General features: G+C 42.3%; 1 protein-coding gene across 2 annotated transcripts in view; it reads left to right on the forward strand.

The window, feature by feature from the left end:
* Positions 1-20,942, forward strand: part of Hspbap1 (HSPB1 associated protein 1) — a 48,160-nt gene that overhangs the window by 19,191 nt on the left and 8,027 nt on the right. For both annotated transcript variants that reach the window (XM_055624870.1, XM_055624871.1), the window contains 2 exons: positions 8,640-8,821; positions 18,989-19,125. In XM_055624870.1, the coding sequence (XP_055480845.1) occupies positions 8,640-8,821; positions 18,989-19,125 (319 nt within the window). The remainder of the gene's footprint in view (positions 1-8,639; positions 8,822-18,988; positions 19,126-20,942) is intronic.

Genomic DNA, 20,942 nt, shown 5'->3' on the forward strand with positions numbered 1-20,942 from the left:
TTGCCACCAAGTCTGACCCCTGAGTTCTATCCCTGGGAATGCACTGGCGAAAGGAAAGACGTTGCCCTCTGACCTCCACGTATACGTGTAAGTATACACACACACACACACACACACACACACACACACACACAATATAATTTTTTTTTAAAAAACATGTCTCCTGAGTGTATGTGTTCCCACAGACAGCATAGGATTATGGCATAAAAGAGCTGTTCAAACTTTGGCTTACTGTGTGGCCTTGGGCAGGTCGATTAGCTTTTCCTTTTATCTTAGAAATGTTTTCAAAACTACATGATTTCAGCAGGTGTAGTGGTACACGCCTTTACTCCCAGCAGTTAGGAGGGAGAACCCTGTGAATTCAAGGCCATCCAGAGCTACAGTGTGAGACCCTGTTTCAGAAAAAGAAATAATTTCATATGCACAAAGCAGTTAGAATAGTGCCTACATAGTAAATATTCAACAAATATCTGTTAACATAGAAATAATTTTAAAATGAAAGTATGGCTTCTTCAGTGTAAAAAATATATATATAATAATAATTGCAAAAGGCAGAAAGACCACAGAAATTTAAAGATACTTTGTTTTGTTGTTGCTGTTGTTTGTTTGAAACAGGGTTTCTCTGTGTACCCTTGGCTGTCCTGGACTCATTTTGTAGACCAGGCTGGCCTCGAACTCACAGAGATCCACCTGCCTCTGCCTTCAGAGTGCTGGGATTAAAAGTGTGTGCCACCATGCCTGGCAAATGTGTAGCACAAGCTAGCCTTGAACATAGTCCTCCTGCCTCCAACCTCCTTCAGCAAATCCTACAGGTGTGTGCTTGTATTTTTTTAAATAAGCTTTTGTTTATTTTATTTGTATGGGTGTTTTGCCTTTATTTATATCTGTATACCACATGTGTGCCTGGTGTCCATGGGGACCAGAAAAGGACATCAGATCCCTAGAACTGGAGTTACAAAGCCTTGTGAGCTGCTGGGAATCATACCTACTTCCTCTGGAAGAGCAGAGCGCTCTTAACCACTGAGCACCTCTCCATCCTGACCTAAACAGGTTATTTAACAGGTTATGTCTAAAAATTAAGGTTGTATTGATTTTCACAAGCTGGTTTTTTTTTTCCTATTAGCATATTCAGAGGAACAACTCCTGACAGTAAATGTGACTTTGAAATGGCTCCTTAACATTCCATTTTGTGGCAATATCATAATCTATTTAAGATGTTCCTAAGAAAGCTAGATGTGTTCCACTCCTGTGTTAGGCCTAGGTTCAGTCAGTACCTAACAGGGGAAGGTGAGCTGCTTCTAAGTTGCTTACAAGTTTTAAATGTATAATTTTGTCCAGCTGTCTCTGATTATTCCCCTAGGATAGATTCCTAGAACAAGGTCACTGGGTCCAAGGGTGTGTGTATTATCAGCAGCAGCACTCACTGGGAAGCTTCTTGCACCAGAGACGTGAGTCACGCTGGAGTCTTGTGACTTACATGCTAAATATCTGGCAACTACCTGCTGCTCTGTCTGGTGGCCGCCCTCTGGTTGGCTTCACCCTTCAGCGTCACTCCCACAATTGCAGTCACTGTGTTCATGGTCAAAGTTACTCCTCTCATCCCCTGTCCTCACCTCCCAGATCATTCCTGAAGAAAATCTCCTCCCTCTGAGGTCTTTCTTCAAGGGCCTTATCTCATCCTGGGTTCAGCATCAGCTGGACATTCTTCCATTAGTGGAGTGTCAGAATGGAAGGCTTTTGAAGTGTAGGTGATAGATGTGCAAAGAGATGGCATCCAAGTCTGTGCCTGTCAAAACCAAACAAATTTATCTTTGAAAAAACATCTGGTAGGTGAAAGGGTATCTAATGATTGTAATTAGCATTTTCGCTGGTGGTTTTGAATATTTATCAGTAGTTCCTGCTTCTTCCCGATAATGGTCCTTCAGGGGTTTGTTTTTGTTTTATTTACTTTGTTTGTTGTTGTTGTTTTTCAGACAGGTTTTTTGGTTTTTTGTTTGTTTTTCTGTGTAACAGCCCTGGCTGTCCTGGAACTTACTCTTCAGGCCAGGATGGCCTTGCACTCACAAGAGATCTACTGCCTCTGCCTCCTGAGTGCTTGGTTAAAGGCATGCACCGTTCCCTTTCCCCCACCCCCGCATGCTTTTTTATTTTTTTATTTTTCTTTACTTCTTAAGACAATTCTTTATATTATGGCTATTTCTTCATTTATTGTTTGCATTTGTTTTGCTATACATGCGTGTTTTTATAATCAAATCAGCTAGTGCTCTACAGACATTTATTCTCATTTGTTTCATTTTAGAAATTTCTTCTCTTAAAATAGACTGCTCTAATACTTTCCTCTAACAGCTTACTGGCGGCGTTTGCTGCAGTTTTTTCAATAATGAAGTGCAGCTCCAAATGACTTACTCAGTCATCGCTCCAGAGATGCTGGCTTTGGCAGCATCCGTCAGTGTGGTGCTGTATGCCCTTGTGTCTTCCATCAGTTTCCAGGTCACATCCTAAGTCGCAGGTTTGGGGCTAATCAGATGATTTGAAAACACCGCTTTTATACACATTTTAGTACTTCAGAGTACATCTCAAGACAGCCTGATTATTCTTTGTTTGGTTTTTGTTGTTGAGGTTTGGGGGGGGGGGTTTGGTTGGTTGGTTGGTTGGTTGGTTTTGAGATGGTGTCTCACTCAGTAGCTCACTAGCCTTAAACTTTTGGTAATCCTCCTGCCTCAGCCTCCACAGGGATTACAAGTGTGCATCATCGTACCAGATGTATTTATATCCAACTGATAATAAATTGTATATATTTTGTATAAAACATGGCCTTTCTGCCTGTGTACACATTACATGTCAGAATACTGATGGTCCCTTTTTTACATTCCTTTCATCTAGTTCTTGTGGACTTCACAGTACATTTTCTGTTGTGTGATAAGACACTAAAACGTCTCCTATCTCACTCAGACTTCCTTCCCATGACCACTCTTCCCCTGCCTGTTCCTCCTGCCAGCTCTCCCAGCTTCTGGTAACTGCTGGTCTGCTCTGATCTTCCATTACTCTTCTTTCCCCGATAGCTTTGAACTTTATTCACCCAAATGGACTTTGTAGTTACACAGAGTGCTCACTTTAAAGAAACCCTTCTGGCGTGAGGCAGAGGTGGATAGACCTCTGTGAGTTCGAGTCCAGCCTATTCTACTAGTAAGTCCAGGACGGCCAGGGCTACATAAAGAAACCTGTCTCAAAAGACAAAAAAAGGGGGTGGGGACAGGGGGGCCATAGGCCTTTAATTCCAGCCAAGGAAAGTGGATCTCTTGAGTCCAGGCCAGTCTGGTCGACAGAGCTAGTGCCAGGACTATACAGAAACCTGTCTTAAAAAAACCAAAACAGAGAAAAAGAAAAGACACCTACCTATCTGGTGTGTGTGTGTGTGTGTGTGTGTGTGTGTGTGTGTCTGTCTGTCTGTCTGTCTGTCTGTCTGTCTGTGTGAGTGAGCGTCTGCTTGAACCTTAGGCATACATGTGAAGACCAGAGCAGGGTTTTGAGCCCAGCCACTCTGTCCTAGCCTCCATGCAGGCTCTCTCACTGAGCTGGCTTGCTGGCCAGTGAGCCCCCAGGACCCACCTGTCTGTTTCCCACGCTCAGGTGCAGGAGTGAGCCTCGCCTGGCTCTGTGGTCCTGGAGCTGAACTCAGGCCCTGTGTGTACAGGGTAAGCCCCGTTACCCACTGAGTGATCCCGGACTCTCTCCTTGCTGAGATTTTAAATGAAAATGTAATAAGCCCTAAAAATTAACTTTGATAAGAACTTTTCACTGTTCTAAAATTGTATCTTTCTATGTAAAAATATGTCATCTTTATTTACCAAGTCTGTTAGCAAAAAGAATGGCAGCTGTCTTTCATTTATAGCCAGTGTAAAGATAATATTTTTGCCATGTATATAATATATATGCAATCTATATAATGGAGGAGTTGAGACAGGGTCTCTCTACACAGCCTCATATATATATATTTTTTGATAGGTACATAGGTTAAAAAAAGCTGTTTGCTTCCATGTTGGTTTTGTATCCACTGTTTTGTTTTGTTTTTATAGGTAGCATATTTGTTCCTGTAGGTCTCAGAAAAATAGACACATAATTTTGTAAATAATGATATTTTCTGCTTTCTTTTGTATTGAGGACATTTCTTATATCTGTCTTAGGTCTTGTTTAGAATTTTTTCTAGGATGCTTGAAATAGTATTAGCAACTGACTTTTAAAAGTAATTGGCAATATTTTTTATTTTTAACTAATATACAGAGACCATAGAAGTTTTATGCATTAATGGAGCACCATGTTCAGTATATGTAGACATTGCTAATGATTTAGTCAGTTGAGCATATTTATCTCTCTAAATGTCCGTCAGTTCTTTGTGAAAACTTTCAAAATTCTTTCTCCCAGCTCTTTGAAATGTTTAATATACTATAATTATCTATAGTTACAGAGGGTTTTTAAAGTCAGGCAGGGTAGCACATGCCTTTACTCCCAGCACTTGGGAGGCAGAGGAGTAGCCAGATCTGAGTTTGAGGCCAGCCTGGTCTACAGTGAGGCTCTGTCCCCTGAGTTTATTTTAGAAGACAGGTAATGAATAGCATGTAGGTCTATCAGCCCATTTGAATCGCATTCATTGGTCAAGATGCGCGCTCGCTGGCAGCAGCCATCAACCAGTCTAGAAACAGTGCCAAACCCAGGTAAGTGGGAAAGGAGGGGAGCAGTCAGAGATCTGAGCAAAGTCACTTTCTACGCAGTCTTTCCAGTTTACAAAGTGCTGAGATTCTAAAATGGAAAAGTAGCTGCTTTCCTGCTGGGCAGGGCTGTGTGTGTGTGTGTGTGTGTGTGTGTGTGTGTGTGTGTGTGTGTATTCACACACAATACCCTTGTTTTAGGTTTAAAAGCAAGCCCACTTTGTATATTGCTGTGAAATCTTGGACTAAGATCATAGCTTTTTGCCTAATACTTGGCAGTTAGTGTTTGAAAGCCAGAGCTGCCTAGACTGCTTCAACATTAAATAAAAACACAGAATGATAACGTGAGAAAGGAGTAATCCAGTGGATAAAGCAAAGCAGAGGGAGCAAGTGTGAGGGAAGTCAGGGCACTGTCGGTGCTGCTGCTGCTCTGTCAGAATGAAAAGATTCTATTTAGAAATCATTATGTACGTGAAAAGATCTGTCATGTCCAGTCATTCTGTTTGTTTTAATTTTCCCCTGGCAGTAACAATTCTCAAGTGCATTTTTTTACATTTTTAGATCTTCATTTTTAACATGCAGAATTTGCTGTGACAGGAAATGAAGTCCTCTAATGAGGCCAGATTTTGAAACTACAATGCAGACTTGCTGGTGGTAAATGCCATCACCAAAATGCCCTGTTCATTCTACCCCAGGACCAACGTGCTAAGGACTTGAGCATTTAGTTAGACAGCTGGATTGAATTCTATGAAGGGGAAACTCATCCACTTCAGTGTAAGGATTAAATATGGCTCATTCTCAGCACCATGAGGGTGCTTTTCTTGCTACATACATTTTTGGAAAATTCCCTTTGCTCTTGGTTTTATGGTGAGTTCTTGAGGAAGCCAATGCTATTAAGAGCTTATATATGTCAGTGGCTTACTGCTTGCCAGGCACTGTTCTTACGTACTTCACAAAAGTTCTCAAGATTGGAGTGGGCTTTTGGGGGGGGTTAGAGTTTTTTGTTTCTTCCTTCCCAGAATGGAAGTGTGGCTACGGGAGTTTCCCACTGAACAAAGTCAAGGGACAAATTGATGAAATAGATAGACTAGATGACATTTGGCTTGCTTCTTTACATCTTTGCAATTTAGTAATTTCAAGAAGAATAAGGGAAGGGAAAAGATGACTGGATAATTTTAAGGAGTGAAAGGAGGGGAAGCTAGAAACTGTTGAAAGAAGAGTACCGGTATGTTGGCTCCTTTAATTTTGAAAAAGTTCCAAGCCAATACTGGAGCAAATGAGAAGGACGAATTATAGAGCCTGACATTTACTGGGCACGCGCGTGTGTCAGGCTCTGCGCTGCCCTCCCTCCTGAAGGGCTGCGTGCTTTGCAAAGGAGCTCACGGTTAGATTTCTTAAATACTCACTTCCCTGTGCTCACTCGAAACACTGCAACTCTCGGGTTTCCTTTCAGTTAGTCTAGTCTTGACCCCTGGGCATCGGAGTCATAAGAACAAGCTGGCACACACACACACACACACACACACACACACATCATAGACTTCCCCTCAAAGCTCACGGTCAGCCATCAGCCGTGAGGACAATTCCCTCTCCATGTATCTGTGGTGCAATAAATATACTGTCTGCCACTTCTCTGTCATTCTAGTTAAAACTTCCTGTCTGAAATGATTTTTCTTTCTTGAGGTTGTATGTATTAGTTATTTTCACATTGCTGTGATCAAGTACCAAATAGACAAAGCTTAAGGTTGCAGAACCTTAGTTTGGCTCCTAGTTTAAAGGGGTACAGCATGGCTGGGGGGTGGTGACACACATCTTTAGTCTCAGTGCTTAGGAGGCAGAGGTAGGTGGAGCTCTGTGAGTTCCAGGCCAGCATGGTGAGTAGACTTCCAGGCTAACCACGGCTCTGCAGAGAGACCTTGTCTCAAAAAAAGCAGATGGAAGGGCAGTGCACATCATGGGAGAAGCATGGCAGCTGGGTTGGCTTGGTCTGTGGTGGTAGGCATTTGCCTCCCGGCTTGTTATTTATCAGTGGACCATAAAGCAGCCAGCACAGACTGGAGCTGGCCTAGGTTGTGTAACAGTCTCCTAGCCTTGTTCTTTAGTCCTGTATCTGCCCACTAGACCCTATATCCAACAGGGTTCATAGCTGTTGGGGTTTCTGTTGCTGTGGAGAACCACCATGACCACAGCAGCTCCTATAAAGGAAAACATTGAATTGGGGCTGGCTTACAGTTTCAGAGGGTTAGTCCATAATTGTCACGGTGGGAAGCATGGCAGCATGCAGGCAGACATGGAGAAGGAGCTGAGAGTTCTACATCTGGATTGGCAGGCAGCAGGAAGAGGGTGAGACTGGGCCTAGCTTGAACATCAGAAAGCTCAAAGCCCACCCCCAGTGACACACTTCTTCTAACAAGACACATCTCCTCCAACAAACCCACACCTCCTAACAATGTCACTTCCTATGGGCCTAGGGGTTCCCTTTGCATTCAAAAAACATCATAGCAACCCCCTTAAAAAGTGTCCTACTTTTCCTGCTGCTCTCATAAACAATTCTCCAGCTGGAGACCAGAGACAGTGGGAGACGTTTCACATTCAAGCTATAGCACAGGGTCTTGGTTTTTTAGCGCTGGCTGGCCTTGAACTCACTGTCCTTGCACCTCAGCCTCTTAAGTGCTAGTGTTACAAGCATGTTTGGACTTATTAAATTATATTCTAAACTCAAGACTATTATAATTTTATTTTGTGTCCTGACAAACCTAAGCACAAATTATGTGTGTTTAAGTAAATGATTCTTAGGTAACTGAGTTAATAAACAAATGAGCAGACATTAAACTGACATTGTCCAGCTAGTGAATCTAAGGAGCTCTGTTTGTAAACATGCAATGCAAAGTAGAAACTTTTCAAAAGCCACTAATTGCCTTAAGTTATTTTAATTTAAATCTTCTTTTTGTTCTCAGGCTTTTTAAACATAGGAACACTTTATACTTAAAATTTTCTAAGGACCCCAGTAAGGCAGACTCTCTCATCATACTTACCTTGTTTAAAGGAGTGATACTTAGTATGTGAAACCTAAGAAACAGAAGCACAACTGGGCATTGTAATGGTGCACGCCTTTTAGTCTGAAGGCTGAGGCCAGCGGATCTCTATGAGCGTGAGGCCCATCTGGTCTCCATAGGAAGTGTCAGGCCAGCCAGGTCTACATAGAGAGACCCTGTTTCACACAAATGATAAACACATGCTCCAAGTGAGTAGTAGCACCTACATGTCATTCTGTTTGTTGCTTTTCTCATTGCTCTGACCAAACATCAAGAAAGAAGCCACTTAATGGAGAATGGAGGAAGGGTTTCTTTTGGCCTAGGTTTGAGTTGGTGCCCACTGCAGCACCAAGGTGGGTGTTGGCATTCATGGACCTTGTTCTTTCTTTCTCTCCATCACTCTGGCTCTCCATACCATTCATGTTCCAAGCGAGTCTTCTTTCCTAGGTTAAACATCTCTGCATGCCCAGAGGTGTGTCCTCTTGATGATTGTAAATTCAGTCATGTTGACAGTAAAGATGAGCCTTCACAGTCGTGTAGACACTGGAGAACACACATGCTCTTGAGGCAGATAATGTCTGAGCGTTATTAGAATTAGGAGTGGACACAGATAGATCCCCAGAGTGGAGAACTCTTTTACTATTCCTCCTTCTCACTCTTAGACTGTGTAGCATCAAACCAAGATCCTCCTACCTCAGCCTTCATGCCATGCTGGGGCTACAGGTCGGCATCATTCTTTTTCTTTTATTGTGAGTGATGTAAATTGTTGTTGAACAAGTACAAAATTCATTTTAAAGTGTTGGTAAATTATATTTTGGTCAAATTGACCTCCTAAGAAAAAGTATTCAGAGAGCTTGTGCTTATTAAGCATCTCAAGATGTGTTCTCTTACATTGCAGTTCCTCAGTATGAAACCGCATGTAGTTACGTGGATGCTACACTTGAGGAGTTTCTGACCTGGAACTGTGACCAGCCTAGTGTCTCTGGACCATTTAAAGATTATGATCATTCTAAATTCTGGGCTTATGCTGACTATAAATATTTTGTCACTCTATTTGAAGACAAGACAGATGTTTTCCAGGTAAGTTACTCATACTTTTTAGTCTTAGTAAGAATTTGCTCCTTCGTGGGATCCTAAATTAGAATATGGGTCCCTTCTCTTAACTACATTTTCTCATGTAGGTAGTCAGGTGAGACCTGACCATCTGACCCACTGCCTGATGAGCTGCAGTGTTGTGTATTTCCTGCTCAGCACTTTCCCCACACCCTTTCATCTTTAAACAGTGGGATGTATTCTAGTACATTCTAGCACACGCCTGGACTCCGTGTGAGACTTCATTTCCCTTTGGCCTGCACAGAAATCCTGGTCCTGCCAGTGAGTCAGGTAGAAATGGAAGCTGCTCCAAGCAGGAGCATAGAGTAGGCTGCCTCTGCCTTCATTCAGTCTCTGCTCAGGCTGTGGCTTCCTTAGGTGGTTTATGACCTGAGGCATAGGATTCCAGAGACTTCCCAGTGGTGGCATAAGCCCTGCCGGGTGCTTGTGGAAGTAAGAACCTGAAAGCTCTTTGCTGTGTGTTGACATAACTGGCAACAGGGTTTGTAGACTGCCATGTCCTTTTTCTCCTCAGCATATTCTGCCAGTTTGTTTGCTGGAGTGATTTTGCAGACCCCTGCTCTGGTTTCTGTCCTGCCTTGAGCGTGGGGCAAGAGGGGGTAATGCCAGGAGCTTTGTTTTCATGACCACCTTGACCCCAATAGGCGAAGCCCTATCACCCCTTACTATCACCTGTGGAAAGAAGTATTTCCCCTTTAGTCCTGCTCCCTGCTGCTCCCCACCTCCGTCTCTGCCTGCCACACCCATGCCTGCCGTGCCCTGACCCTCTTCTGTGTATGATGCTCTTTGGCTCTCACTCTGTTCCTACTCAGCCTACTTTTTTTTTCTCCTTAATGAATCAAGGTGTTCACAAAGCTACTACAACTCCAAATAGTTTGTTTTCATTTATTAACTTTTTTAAATGTTAGAATTTTTTATTTTTATAAAAAGAGGGAAAAATACACCCTTGCCCTACCGTCATTAATTGTTGAGCTCCCTGCTTTCCTCCCTCCCCTTTCCCCCTTGTTTTCTCATCCTTTCTCTTTTGAGATGGTCTCACTGTGTGGTGCAGGCTGGCCTTACCCTCACCAGCCTCCATCTGGGGCCCAGCTGTGCGCCGTTGGGTGCAGACCCTCTTTACCCCATGCCGTTCTTCCAGGTCCAAACGCCAACACAGTCATCTTGCGATGGTGCCTCTGAGTGGTGGGCCTCCTTACCATTTTAGATGGCGCCATGGATCTTGAACCCGGGAACTCACAGATTTCATGATGAACTCTTAGAGTGCTTGGGGCTTCCCCACACCCTCAGCCACTCTGTAGGTTGTGCTTCTGCCTTCTCCCACCACACTTCAGCAGCATCTTGTGCAATGATAAAATTTACCAAGTGCTCACCTGTCCTTGGCTCCTTTCTAAGCGCTGTACACTTAGACCCCTCACAGTAACACGATTTAATGCTTACCTCTGTTTTCAGAAAAATAAGGCACACAGAGGCGGTGTGAACCTGTTCCCAGAAAGGGTTTGTTCAGCTTAGGTGAAGTACTTCCAGCCATGCTGCCTTAGATGCCTCTCACCGGACTTGGTCAGGTGACTGCCTCATTTCAGACACAGCCACCACTGGCACACACATGACCTGACCAGTAAGTATGGTAGTAAGCTGGAGTTCTAAGTAAGCCCTTGTAAAGTCTGGGTTTTTAGTCAGATGAGTCTTTGCCAGCTCACATCATGGTCGTTAGCTCTGTTGTGAACAGCCAAGACAGTGGACATTTTACCATCCTCGCCTGTCAGTTTTCTGGGTTCCAACTCTTCAGACATTATAAGTCCCTGTTCTTGTTTGCTTTTAGAAATGCAGTTAGCTTAGATACTAAATCTCATGCTTGTTATTGTTTTTAGCTTTTTTTTTATATTGTCTTGGGATAATTGGTAAGTATTAGTCAGGAGATAAGTGTAGCTTCAGCTCATCTAACATATGCCCCTGTCTCAAGAAACCAAAATCTAAAACTAAAACATAGGTAACATAGTAAGCTCATTATATGTTAACAACAAGTGATATTCTAAGAAAGCATACTTGGAAATGTAATGTGATTAGAAGAGTAGGTTATTTTATGTATCTTGGAAGTCATCTTACTGCCTGACCATCGAAGACAGTTGGATTCTCATATCTGTTGCAATTTGTTGGTCTGTTAAGAGAGGAATAAAAATCATCTCAATCACATACACAGGTGAAAAACAGAAGTATGTAATAATTTTTTTAGATACTTGTGGAATTTTTTTTAAACACCACACCAAACTTGATAAGGGCTGTTGTCTTAAAAGTTCATTAGTTACGGTATAGACTCTGAACCCACAATGAAAGAACTCATTGTATTCCTGTAGTAAAACGCCCTGGCCCAGCGAACACACAATGGAGCTTATGTAATGCCATTCACTAGCTATTTGGAAATGTTGGCTTATGAATTATGTATCTCTTCCAAATGTTGGTGTGCTTGATTCATTTCATTATAAATTGTAACATTCGGTTTATAGTGTTTGATGTTTTTTTTCTAACCACCTTTTGGTCATTGATTTCTGATTTGATTCCATTGTGGTCAGAAAACATAATTGACATGTTAGCCCTTTTAAATGTACGTAAATTTGTTCCATAGCCCGGAGTACGGTTGATCTTGATGTTCTATGGAAACTTGGAAATTATACATTTTCTTGTTGAGTGGAGTACCTTGTAAGTCCCCTTGAAGTCAGCCTGGGGCTTAAGTGTCCTACATCCATACTGGTGTCTGTGCGTTTGTTTTATCTGTGTAGAGAGAGGAACATTGTTAGCTTTTTCCTCACTTTAGATTGGTCAGGTTTTGCCTCATACCACACACTTGGCTTTATTGAGCTTTTATTGTGATGAAATGAATTTACCTATTTTGGCGTAGTCCTTCTGATCCAATTTAACTTGCTTAGTTTGCCTTTGATTAATAGTAGTACAAAAAAAGTAATGTTTCGTGCAGAATTTAATTTTCTTAAAATCCTAAAACTTACAAACTAATTTATAGTGACAAAGTAGATCAGTGGTTGTCAGAGAATGAGGTTTGTCAGGGGACATGAGTCATGAGGGGACACTGGGAGGTTTTGGACATAGAGTATTTGTCATCTTGATTATCTTGATGGATTCATGGTGTTGCAAACAGATCAAGTTCATCAATCAAATGCTTTAAATATATGCTGTTTGTTGTACATTAATCATACCTCAATAACACCTTTAACACTATATACTTGGGGCCACAGAGATGGCTCAGCAATTAAAAGCACTGACTGCTTATCCAGAGGACCCAGGTTTGATTATCCCAGCACCCACACGGCACGGCACACACCACACACCACAGCCACCCGTAACTCCAGCTCCAGGCATCTGACGCCCTCTTCTGTCCTCTGGGAGAATCAGGCATATGCTTGGTACATAGACAGCTGTGCAGGTGAAACACCCATACACGTAAAATAAAAATACATCTAAAAAAAACAACAATACTACTAGTATATTTTAACTGCACTATCTTGACACCAGCAGTACTGTTGCCTGTACATAGTCAATGCAAGTATCAACACAGTGAAATAGGCAAATAGTGATTTTGTAGTATTGTGAAGATAGTTTTGACCTCACAGATCCCCAAAGGGGCCAAAGGAAATCTCCTGAGACTAGCATTACTTCTGAAATTATCCTTTTCTTCTGATACCATCTCTTCTAGTTCTAAAATAATCTCTTATAGAAAATGTACTCCTCAAGTCACATTTAATATTAAATACTAAAACGTACTAGTCATGTTCATAAACGGCTGATGACTTGAAGATATGTAAGGGTGGCCTTACGCAGCACCCTCGCCCAACCGCCTTGTCTACATGAGCCACCAGCTGGTCTCCTCATTGGCTTCAGGACAGACCAAGTTCTCTACCACCTTCTGACCTTTGCTCAGACCCCCTCGAGGTTTGCCAAAACACTTCTTCTTAGGACTGGCTCAGATTCAGCCTTGACTGTGAAACCTCAGCCACAAAAGTGCACACATCCCAAGCCAGCATTCCTATTGGAATTGGAATTTCGTAGAATTGCATCTTGGTCCTTTAACAGTCCTGGCCTGTGTTCCTTTTCCTCCTCAGGACCGTTGGCACAGTACTGAATATGTAAAAGGTATTGGAATGATCACATATTTCTTTGGTTTTTAACACCCTTTAAAGAACAGTTTGGCTTAAACCCTGGCTTTTCCCTTGTCAAATGTCCTGTGCCTTCTAGTTAACAAAGTGTGTAACATCTGTCAATTTTGATAAGAAATTTCTAGCTCTCTTCAGCCTCCTACTAGGTTTATAAGTTTTAGCTTAGAACCTCTGTTTAAAGTCTCCATCTCCTTAATCTTTTCTTCCATAAAGGAAATTAATTCTCTGTTAAATATGCAATAGTTGTATGTTGGCAAATAAACTGGTAAATGTACTAATATCTGGAAAATATCTGGTAGTTTTGCAGGGGACCTGAAGTTATTAACACCTGCTTTTGTTTATGACAAAATTACTCTCATTGGTTTTTTAGTTACCCATTCACGCCATTGACTCAGCAAAGCATGTCTGAACCCTCCGTCTTTACTGCCCTAAGAAGGTAGGGAGTGTGTGAGAAGCATTACTTCTATCTCTTGTACTTATTGATAAGCACTCTTAAAATTGAGGTTATGAAAAATCAACATAGAATAAAAGGAGTTTTGTACCCCAGGAATGTTTTCCAGGTAGATTCTATTTCACGTTATAATTGAGGTTAGCTACAGAGAGTCAGCAGTCTTATGAAGTCACCAGGATATAGCATCTGCAAAAGCAATAAATGGAAGATTAGTTCAGACCTGTTGGACTTTGTGGCATAGCTGTGAGGACGTGTTGAAATAGAGGCAGGTGTTTTGGAAATGATTAAAAGAGCCTCAGACAGGGATGCTGTCAGATGAGACAGATTGGCACCTAAGAATTCACATGATTAAAAAAACAGAAACTAGAATCTAAGCATTTACTCAGTAAGTAGAGGCTTAATGACCTCTTCTGTTTCTGTACCTAAAGGTCTTTTTCCTAAGGTAAAAAGAAAGTTTAAATTCTGTATATTAATTATAGGTAAAGGTCTTGTTATTTTTAAGAGTTGCAGTTTATTGCTCTTAACCAGTATTAATTTCTTTCTTCAGAAATGTTTGTTGTGGAATTATGTATGATTGGCTTTCCTGTATTATGATCTGTGAATGGAAAATAACTAGAGACATTGACACTAAAGGTGACAGAAGGAACATTCCCGAACCGAGGCATTCAGAGTCTAGTGGTAGGCGCTGTTAACAGAAGCCTCTGTCAGCTCTGGGCTGTAGATTCTTGCCTGCAAGACCAGGGCTGGGTAACAAGGGGCACGTGGAAACGTTTCTTTAAGTGTTTTCTCAAGTAATACCATATGGCATTAAGTACCTTAATCATGGAGTTTTAAATGATTTTTGTTGTCATTGATTTTTGTGATAGGCTAACAGAAGCCATCATCCTGCCTTAGAAGCTTCCTACCACTTTCTTTTTCTTCCTTTTTTTTTTTTTTTATTTTTTGCTTTTGTTAAAACTGTAAAAATATGGATGATTTTATTATGTGTACAGTACTTTCAAAATGGAGTTTGTTTCTCAATGGTTATTGAACTCATTCACTGGGACAGATTTAAGGAGCCTTGCATGTGGTGCATACCTTTAATCCCAGCAGAGACTGGCAATAGGCAGATCTGAGTTCCAGGACAGCCAAGGCTACACAGAGAAATCCCGTATTAAAAAACAGAAAGGAAAGAAAGAAAAGCTCTTTAGGTCTTGGGTAAAAAGTAGATCCAGGAGCTACTGTGAGTAACCCAGTTCTTTTTCAGAGTGCTGTGTTCACCACCGTAGGTATTGGAGAAGTCACCTTAATGAAGAGACTGAGCTGGCATGGCACTTGTCCTGACTATTTTATATGTCAACTTGGCACAAGCCAGGTTCATCTGAGAGAAGGGACCCTCAGTTGAGAAAATGTCTCCATAAGCCTGGGGCATCTTCTTGATTAACAATCAGTGTGGGAGGACCCAGCCAGCCAATTGTGGGTGGCGCCACGCCTGGGCTGGTGATCCTCAGATGTACAAAAGCAGGCTCAGCAAGCAAGCTCTGAGGAGCAAGCCAGTAAGAAGCATTCCTCTATGGCCTCTGCTTCAGCTCCTGCCCTGACTTCCTGTGGAAGTGGTGGACTGTGGCCTGGCAGTGTAAGGTGAAACAAATCCTTTCCTCCCCAAGTTGCTTTTTTGGGTCATGATGTTTTATCACAGCAGTAGAAACTCTAAAAAGACAGAACTTTGAAGTCTATCCAGAAACCAAGACTCGGGATCAAAAAGTATAATGTCTTCTACCAGAATTCAGTACACTTTCTAATTCATTATTTGTCACTTAAATGTTGGTAATAATTAGTTTAGGAATGCAGCACACTATCAAGAATATTGAGACATACTTTTTTATTTTTACTGTAGAGTTTAAAGTCTCGTTTAATTGTTAAGGGACCTTTTTGTTTGTTTGTTGTTGTTTGCTTTTGTTGTTGTTCTTTGAGAAAGGCTCTCTCTATATCTGCCCTGAAATGCACTATGTAGACTATGCTGGCCTTGAACTTAAAGAGATCTGCCTGTCTTTGTGTCCAAGGGGGAACCGTTTTTAAAACAAAAAGTGTTACAATTTCACACACACACACTTCCCAAACCTCTCTACTTCATACCCTTGTTAAGCCCCCTTAAGTTCCTTCCCACATTCATGGGGTTTTTTTGGGGGGGAGGGGAGAGTTTTGTTTTCTGAAGCCCACTGGGTTTAACCTGGATCATCGGTGTGAGCATGGGTTACAACTATCCATTGGAACCTGGTGGGCTTTTTAGCAGGTACATGGTGAAAATAAGGCCCTCCTCTCCCTAGCACCCTCACGGTTTGGGAGCTAAGGGTAGGTTGGCAGTCCTAAACAGGGCATTTATACCACCACCCCTAAGGCTCAGTAGTCACACGGGGTAGGGACACTTTTAAGTAAGAAAGATGAGCCCAGAGAGATCACAGAAAGTAAGGGCGCCTGCTGTCAAGTCTGGCCACCTGAGTTTGATCCCCAGAATCCACATGGTGGAGGGAGAGAACTGACTCCCACAAATTGCCCTTTGTCCTTCACACATGTGCCATGAGACACAAACCATAAATAAATGAACAAATTTTTAAAAATCAATGAAGAAATTTTCAGTGTAGATTCTCACTGTTGGTATATGTATCTGAAAGAATCCAGTTGCCAAATACCATGACTTTGGCCTGAAGGTAAAGGCAGGAGGATTGCCTACCCAGGAGAGAGAGGCAACTTTGGGGAGTAATGGAAGTCTTGCTGGTTTCTGTTGTGGCTAGTTAGCTGGTGTCTCCATGTGTCAGACATGTAGCACTGTTCTCCACAATGGGGCATTTTGTCATACTTAAATTTTATCTTAATGGAATTAAGTTGGAAAGAAAACTAGATGGGGGGGGCGCAACCATTTCAAATACTTCTTAGTGTTTTATATTATTTTAATTATTATTTTATTGCTTCTACTATCTTTAAATTTGAATGTTTCCCAAGATCCTTATCTTATGAATTCAAGGCAAGCTTTAAAGCCATAATTGACTTTCCATCCTTTCAAAATCTACCACCTAAACATCGGAAAGCATTCTACTTAAGTTTTTCCTAAAAAGCTTATTCCATTTTTTAAATAATTTATATTATAGTATAATTACATCATTTCCCCCTTCCCTTTCCTCCAACCAACTCTGCCCATGTACCTTTCCTTTCTCTTATCAAATTCATAGGTCTTTTTCTTTAATTGTGTTTCTAAATGTATAAATATAACCTGCTCTAGCTGAGCAGTGGTAGTACACTCCTTTAATCCTAGTACTCAGGAGGTGGAGGCAGGTAGATCTCTGAGTTCAGGATAGCCAGGCCTTCACAGAGAAACCCGGTCTCAAACAACAACAAATACAACCTGCTCAGTCTGTATGATGTTACGTGTATGTATGTTTTCAGGGCTGACCGTTTGATATTGGACAATCACATGTGCATTTCCCTGAGGAAAACTCCTCCTCTCTCCCTCTCAGCTTTCCTTGGTAGCTCACAGTTCTCTATTTAGAATTGAGGTCTCATTAGCTTTCCATCTTCTGTATTAGCATGTCCTTTGATGCCATCTTTGTTCAGCTCTTGTTTAGGCAACCATGTTAGTTAGACTTCATGGGTGTAGCTTCACTGACAATTTAGGAGACATAACCTCATAGCAAACTTCTTGTTCCTGTAGCTCTTGCAGTTTTTCCACCTTTCGCTTCTGCAGTGATCCCTAGCCTTTGGTGCATAAGTTGTATTGTACATATATCAGTTGGGACCGGGCTCTACAACTCCAAGAGGAGTCAGAACTATACTTATTTTGTGGGTATAAGGACAAAAATTTGGAGTGTGCTCGGGAATTAATGCTGGTTTAGTAAAGTGTTAGTTGTAGATTCTCCTCCAAGATTTCTGCCTTCACTAGCTCCCAGTGGTTGACTAGGTTTCTTTTTTCTTTCTTTTTTTTAATTCTTTATTTAATTTTATTTTATGTGCATCAGCATGAAGGTGTCAGTCCCTTGGAAATGGAGACAGTTGTAAGCTGCCATGTGGGTGCTGGGAATTGAACCCAGGTCCTTTGGAAGAATAGTCAGTGCTCTTAACCACTGAGCCATTTCTCCAGCCCCTTGACTAGGTTTCTAATACCAAGCATGATTCCCCCCCTGTAGCGCGGGACTTAGAGTCTATTAGATAGCTGTTGTTGGTTACTGCTAAGATGTGTGTGCCACTACTGCCCCCTGGGGGTTATTGCGCCATGCTGGTTGTTGTGGCCCAAAGCGTCTTAGTTAGGTAAAGGCTGTTAGTTGCTTTCCTCCTTTGGAAGCTTGTGTGGCACCAGTTGGCACCATGAAAGCTAGCCCTCATGGAGGAGGCTTTCAGGCCAGATCCAGCTCAGGTCCTCTGGGTTCTGGGTCCAAAGTGCATAGTGTCTTCAGGATTAGGATTTAACTTCTGCCTCTGTGAGGAACAACCAAGAGCAGTTGCAATAGCTTATAGTGTTTTGGGAGTCTGTTGGTCATCCCTGACTAACCTACTGTTTCATCACTTCAAATAAAATGTCTTTTCTAGTCTTCCTCAAAATCATCCCTTGAATGTGTTTTTTAAATCTTCTCTCTTTGAGCTGTTGATAGTTCCCCTCAAAGGTAGGAAAATGTAGATTGCAGATGGTGAGGAATTTCTGAGGTGTTGGCATTTATGTCAGTACACTGCACAGGAAAGTATTTTTGTTTCATTCTTAAAAAAAAAAAAATCAAAGGAAAAATTGATTAAAAAATTGGAGAACATTGGCGTGCTTAGGTTGCTAGCTCTTTTTCTTTTCTAGCTTATGAGTATGGCCAAAACCTGCCTCAGAACCTCGCCTAGGAGAGCACTGGTCTGGAGCATTATGTTTTCTTTATTACACTTATGAATTCAAGGCTTGGGGCAGGCAGCAGAATCAATCACCTATGAATCACCCTTCCGGAAGCCATTCTGTGACACAGCTGCTTGAGACTGGGTTCGTAGGTGAGCTATGACCTTAGTGTCACAGCTTGAAATGGCTGGGCTCACCCAGAAGGCTTCTTTTATGTGATCATCGAAGTGCAAAAGGGTAATAAAGTGCTTATGCCCACAAATACTCTCTGCTTAAAGGCCTGTGGCTTCCTGGGTTGAGCTTCCATGGTATTCTTGCTGCCTGAAGTACTTTTACCCCAGGCAGCTGCAGAATTATGTCTGCCGCTTATTGTCTGTCTCTGACAGCTAGAACAGTCACCCCCGGTGGGCCTAGTTTATCCATCAATTTGTCCTAAGCTTCCAGAAGAATTCCTGGCATGTTTTAAATAGTAAACATTTGTTGACTGACTGCTTCCACTGAGCTTATTTAGATATTACTGGTTGAAATTTTTTTTTTCATATTACCCTGAAAATCTAACCCTTTCCACCTCTTAGCATTTTCCGTAAGAAAATGTAAGTGCTAAAAACAGTTGTACAAGTGAGCACGTGCACCTCAGTAGACTGTCAGTTCCTGATGAGCCAGACTTTTCTTTCAAACAGGAGGTGATGTGGTCTGACTTTGGATTTCCTGGAAGAAATGGCCAGGAAAGTACACTGTGGATCGGTTCCCTGGGAGCCCATACTCCCTGCCATCTGGACTCCTATGGCTGCAACTTAGTATTCCAGGTACAAGGAAGGTAAGTGTGTGTGTGTGTGTGTGTGTACACGCACATGTGGGTGCACACAAGAGCTACCAAGAAAAGGAAACAGAAGGTGGGGTCAGATAGTAGCTCCATCCCCGCCCTGTCCACCAGCCTTCATGGCCAAGGCTCTTCTCTTCCCCACCATGCTGTTTCCTTCTGTGTGAAGCGAGGGGACAGTAGAAGTGAATTCTGTGTGCCTCGGCCATCATCAGGATTCTCTCAGAGGCCCCTATCCTGCTGGGCATCTCTCTGCTTAGCTTTTTGAATAGGAGTGTGCACCTTTCACTCCCTTCCTCCACCTCTCAAATAAGTAAGAACAGAGAAGTTTGTTGAAAGACAGATGCTTCACTGTGGCCCTTGGGTGCTGACGGGTGCCAGGAAGCCTGGGCCACATAGTTTTTATGCCCCCTCTGACTAAATTTCAGTTTGGGAGTTGATGTCTGCCAGTAGACGCAATGTGTACGGCTGAGATGAGCTTTTCTCTCCACCTGACGGGAGCGGCAGACCTGGGTGGACAGCCCCTGATAACCTGGAGTCTGACGGAGCGGCAGACCTGGGTGGACAGCCCCTGATAACCTGGAGTCTGGCAGCCTGGCGGTGCACTCAGGCGTCTTGTGTGCAGCCTTATTCCCCACTAATAAGTGGTATCCCAGACTTCCCTCTGGCCCTTTGAGACGTCTACAGGGCAATTCATGAAAAAGCCAGAAATGGCCACAGACAAATTCTCAGTATCACTGAACACAAAAATGTTTGAAGAGTGGGTCCAAGAGAAACGGCATGTGTGTGGAGGGACACAGCAGTTCCCTGTTGAGCATTCATGTCCTGGCTAAAGGGTAACCTCTCGGATACATTGTTGTATACAGAGGAGCCGGCATGGAGTCAGATATGAGTTTTCCCTGCCCTTTTGGAGTTAAGAGTTTAGAGACCAAAATGTGATGAGATAGAGCATTGCTTTAAGGTTGCCTTCTCCATGTGCTCTGAATTGGGAAGCAAGCCAGTGGTTTTTCCCTTTGATTAATATATATTAAAATGTATAATATATATTAATCAAATTATATATTATTAAATTATATATTATAATAATATAGTATAGTATAATGATATGTAGTATATATTACACAATATATATCAAATTATATATTATCAATTATATACTAATATATAATATATACACACACACACATATATATATATAGCTTTACTGTAACTGTCTTAACAGCATGTTTTCCATTTTCCTGGCACTCCAATGTAATAAAATTGCTTTAGTAAATATGGATTGAGTGTCCATTGAGTTCCATGTGTTAGAATAGGTACAGAAATGGTCAGGGCTCTGCCTTGCAAGCATTTCTGCCCAGGGTGCCCACAGGTCCACAGGGAAGGGAGGTGTGTGCACCGGAAGGAGGCTGCAGCGCATTGGAACTGAAATGGGAGAGACAGTGCTTCTGTAGGAAGGATTAGGGGTTCTGTAGAAGAGCTGTTGTGTGCAGTGGGCTCTGAAGCAGAACAAGTGTCCTACGTCACTCAGATGGAAGGGACACAGGGTCCCAGAGGACATGGTCTGTGCAGAGGACCCTGTGTGAATGGTGCACAGGGAACAGTAGGACTTGGCAGGGAAGGCAGGGTGGAGCATAAGGTCTTGACTCCCAGCCAAACAGCCCAATTCTCCATTCCTTCTACGTACCGAACCAGGGGAGGCTTTTGAGCGAGGGATGGCATGGTGATTAAGTTCTCTGCTGGTAGGACACATGGTGATACGGTCCTCTGCCAGTAGGCCATACACATTTTAATACGTGAAGCCAAGCAAAGCAGGT

This window comes from Psammomys obesus, unplaced genomic scaffold (genome assembly GCF_907164565.1).
Source record: "Psammomys obesus unplaced genomic scaffold, mPsaObe1.curated_primary_1811, whole genome shotgun sequence".
Taxonomy (NCBI): domain Eukaryota; kingdom Metazoa; phylum Chordata; class Mammalia; order Rodentia; family Muridae; genus Psammomys; species Psammomys obesus.